A 2,500-nucleotide genomic window follows, 5' to 3' on the forward strand; every position below is an offset into this window, starting at 1 on the left:
CTCACCTGAGGCTTGAGGTTGTGCCAGCTTTGCACGATCACAAACATGTCATCGACGCCGAGGCCGAGCATGAGGAGGGGCAGGATGGAGTGCACGGGGCTGTAAGGCAGGCCCACGGCAGAGCACAAGCCGAAGGACACGCCCACCGCCAGGTACGTGGCTAGGAGGCCCAGCAGTGATAAAACCGGCTGCAAAATCGATTATGTCATTAAATCACACCTGCGTTTATTGCTGGAGCACTGTCAATGATACAGCAACATAATGCACGGCAGTAACCTCGGCAACTTATCCCTATATTCTTATGGTGTCTAAGAAGCTTCGAGATTATAACTGACAAGTAAACACCTGTTATACTACTAAAATTACCCCAGAGCACTTACACACTCCAAGCACGAGCACTCACCCGCTTCTCCACCCCGTTGAATTTACCGAGCATGACCTGCACGTAAATGAAGAGCATAACGTTGCCGATGATGAGGAAGGTCACATCGCCAAAGACAGTCTCGCTGCTGACTTCTCCAAAGCTGATGGTGAATATTTACGAGAACAAAATGAAAGAATCAGTAAAACACATAGCAAAAAAATCATGAAATGAAGGTTTAGGAGAGAGAGATTTAACACCGTGAACACCCCACTGTACCTGCGATGCGACTGGAAGAATATGCCAAGGTCCTGAGGTCTCCCACTTCGGTTCCTGAGGAGGCGGATGAACTCTCCTTCCCAGGCAAAGAGGCTTGGATTCACCTAAGTGAAGGGAGGATATATAAGGCGAATTAGGTCTCTCTGATCGCAGGACCGATATCAGTGGCTCTGGAATTAACACTAATGATAACTGCAACAACGAAATATTCACTGCGCGATAAAAGACGAGATATAGAGTATCATAGAAAGCAAAGCCAGACACTTTAGTACAACGAAGCATCATGAAAGTCACTGAACACTCTCTGACCTCCTCAGAAAGTCCAGCGTTGTTGCTGTTGCTCAAATCAATCTCACTTCTGTTGACATGCATCAGGATCTGTGTGAGGGCAGTCTTGGCTCCTGTTATGTGGCCGGAGGCATTCTGCTCCACGCCGCCCAGGAGCTTGTGGAAGTCGACGGGATGGGAATACGTCGAACTGGAATACAGGGGTTTGATTTACGTCTCTCATTCCCTCTCATTCTCTCTCTCTCTCTATCTGTCTATCTTTCTGTCTGTCTGTCTGTCTCTCTCTCTCTCTCTCTCTCTCTCTCTCTCTCTCTCTCTCTCTCTCTCTCTCTCTCTCTCTCTCTCTCTCTCTCTCTCTCTCTCTCTCTGTCTGTCCCACACACACACACACACGCTCTCTCTCTCTCTCTCACGCTCTCTCTCTCTCTCACGCCCTCTCTCTCTCTCTCTACCTATCTATCTGTCTGTCTAAACCTTTCTCTCTCTCTCCCTCTCTCCCCCTCTCCTTCTCTCTCTCCCTCTCTCTTTTTCCCCATTTCTCCCTATCTCTCTCTCTCTCTATCTATCTATCTATCTCATTCTCTCTCTCTATCTCTCTCCCTCTCTCTTTCTCCCTCTCTCTCTCTCTGACTTTATATTGAGCCCAGATGACCGTATATTGAGCCCAGCTGACCTTATATAGAGCCCAGCTGACCTTATATTGAGCCCAGCTGACCGTATATTGAGCCCAGCTGACCTTATATAGAGCCCAGCTGACCTTATATTGAGCCCAGCTGACTTTATATAGAGCCCAGCTGACCTTATATTGAGCCCAGCTAACCGTATATTGAGCCCAGCTGACCTTATATTGAGCCCAGCTGACCTTATATAGAGCCCAGCTGACCTTATATTGAGCCCAGCTGACCGTATATTGAGCCCAGCTGACCTTATATTGAGCCCAGATGACCTTATATTGAGCCCAGCTGACCTTATATTGAGCCCAGATGACCTTATATTGAGCCCAGATGACCTTATATAGAGCCCAGCTGACTTTATATTGAGCCCAGCTGACCTTATATTGAGCCCAGATGACCTTATATTGAGCCCAGATGACCTTATATTGAGCCCAACTGACTTTATATTGAGCCCAGATGACCTTATATTGAGCCCAGATGACCTTATATAGAGCCCAACTGACTTTATATTGAGCCCAGATGACCGTATATTGAGCCCAGATGACCTTATATAGAGCGTAGATGACCTTATATAGAGCCCAGATGACCTTATATTGAGCCCAGATGACCTTATATTGAGCCCAGCTGACCTTATATTGAGCCCAGCTGACCTTATATTGAGCCCAGCTGACCTTATATTGAGCCCAGCTGACCTTATATTGAGCCCAGCTGACCTTATATTGAGCGTAGATGACCTTATATAGAGCCCAGATGACCTTATATTGAGCCCAGATGACCTTATATTGAGCCCAGATGACCGTATATTGAGCCCAGCTGACCTTATATAGAGCCCAGCTGACCTTATATTGAGCCCAGATGACCTTATATTGAGCCTAGCTGACCGCATATTGAGCCCAGC

General features: G+C 47.2%; 1 protein-coding gene across 1 annotated transcript in view; it reads right to left on the reverse strand.

Annotated features, from left to right (window-relative positions):
* LOC113810065 (NPC intracellular cholesterol transporter 1 homolog 1b-like) overlaps positions 1–2,500 on the reverse strand; it is a 24,880-nt gene that overhangs the window by 9,568 nt on the left and 12,812 nt on the right. Inside the window, exons 6-9 of the mRNA XM_070145334.1 lie at positions 950–1,118; positions 641–744; positions 404–524; positions 6–188 (exon numbers count right to left, since the gene is read on the reverse strand). Coding sequence (XP_070001435.1) covers positions 6–188; positions 404–524; positions 641–744; positions 950–1,118 — 577 coding nt within the window. The remainder of the gene's footprint in view (positions 1–5; positions 189–403; positions 525–640; positions 745–949; positions 1,119–2,500) is intronic.

This window comes from Penaeus vannamei, chromosome 33 (genome assembly GCF_042767895.1).
Source record: "Penaeus vannamei isolate JL-2024 chromosome 33, ASM4276789v1, whole genome shotgun sequence".
In the NCBI taxonomy this organism is placed as follows: domain Eukaryota; kingdom Metazoa; phylum Arthropoda; class Malacostraca; order Decapoda; family Penaeidae; genus Penaeus; species Penaeus vannamei.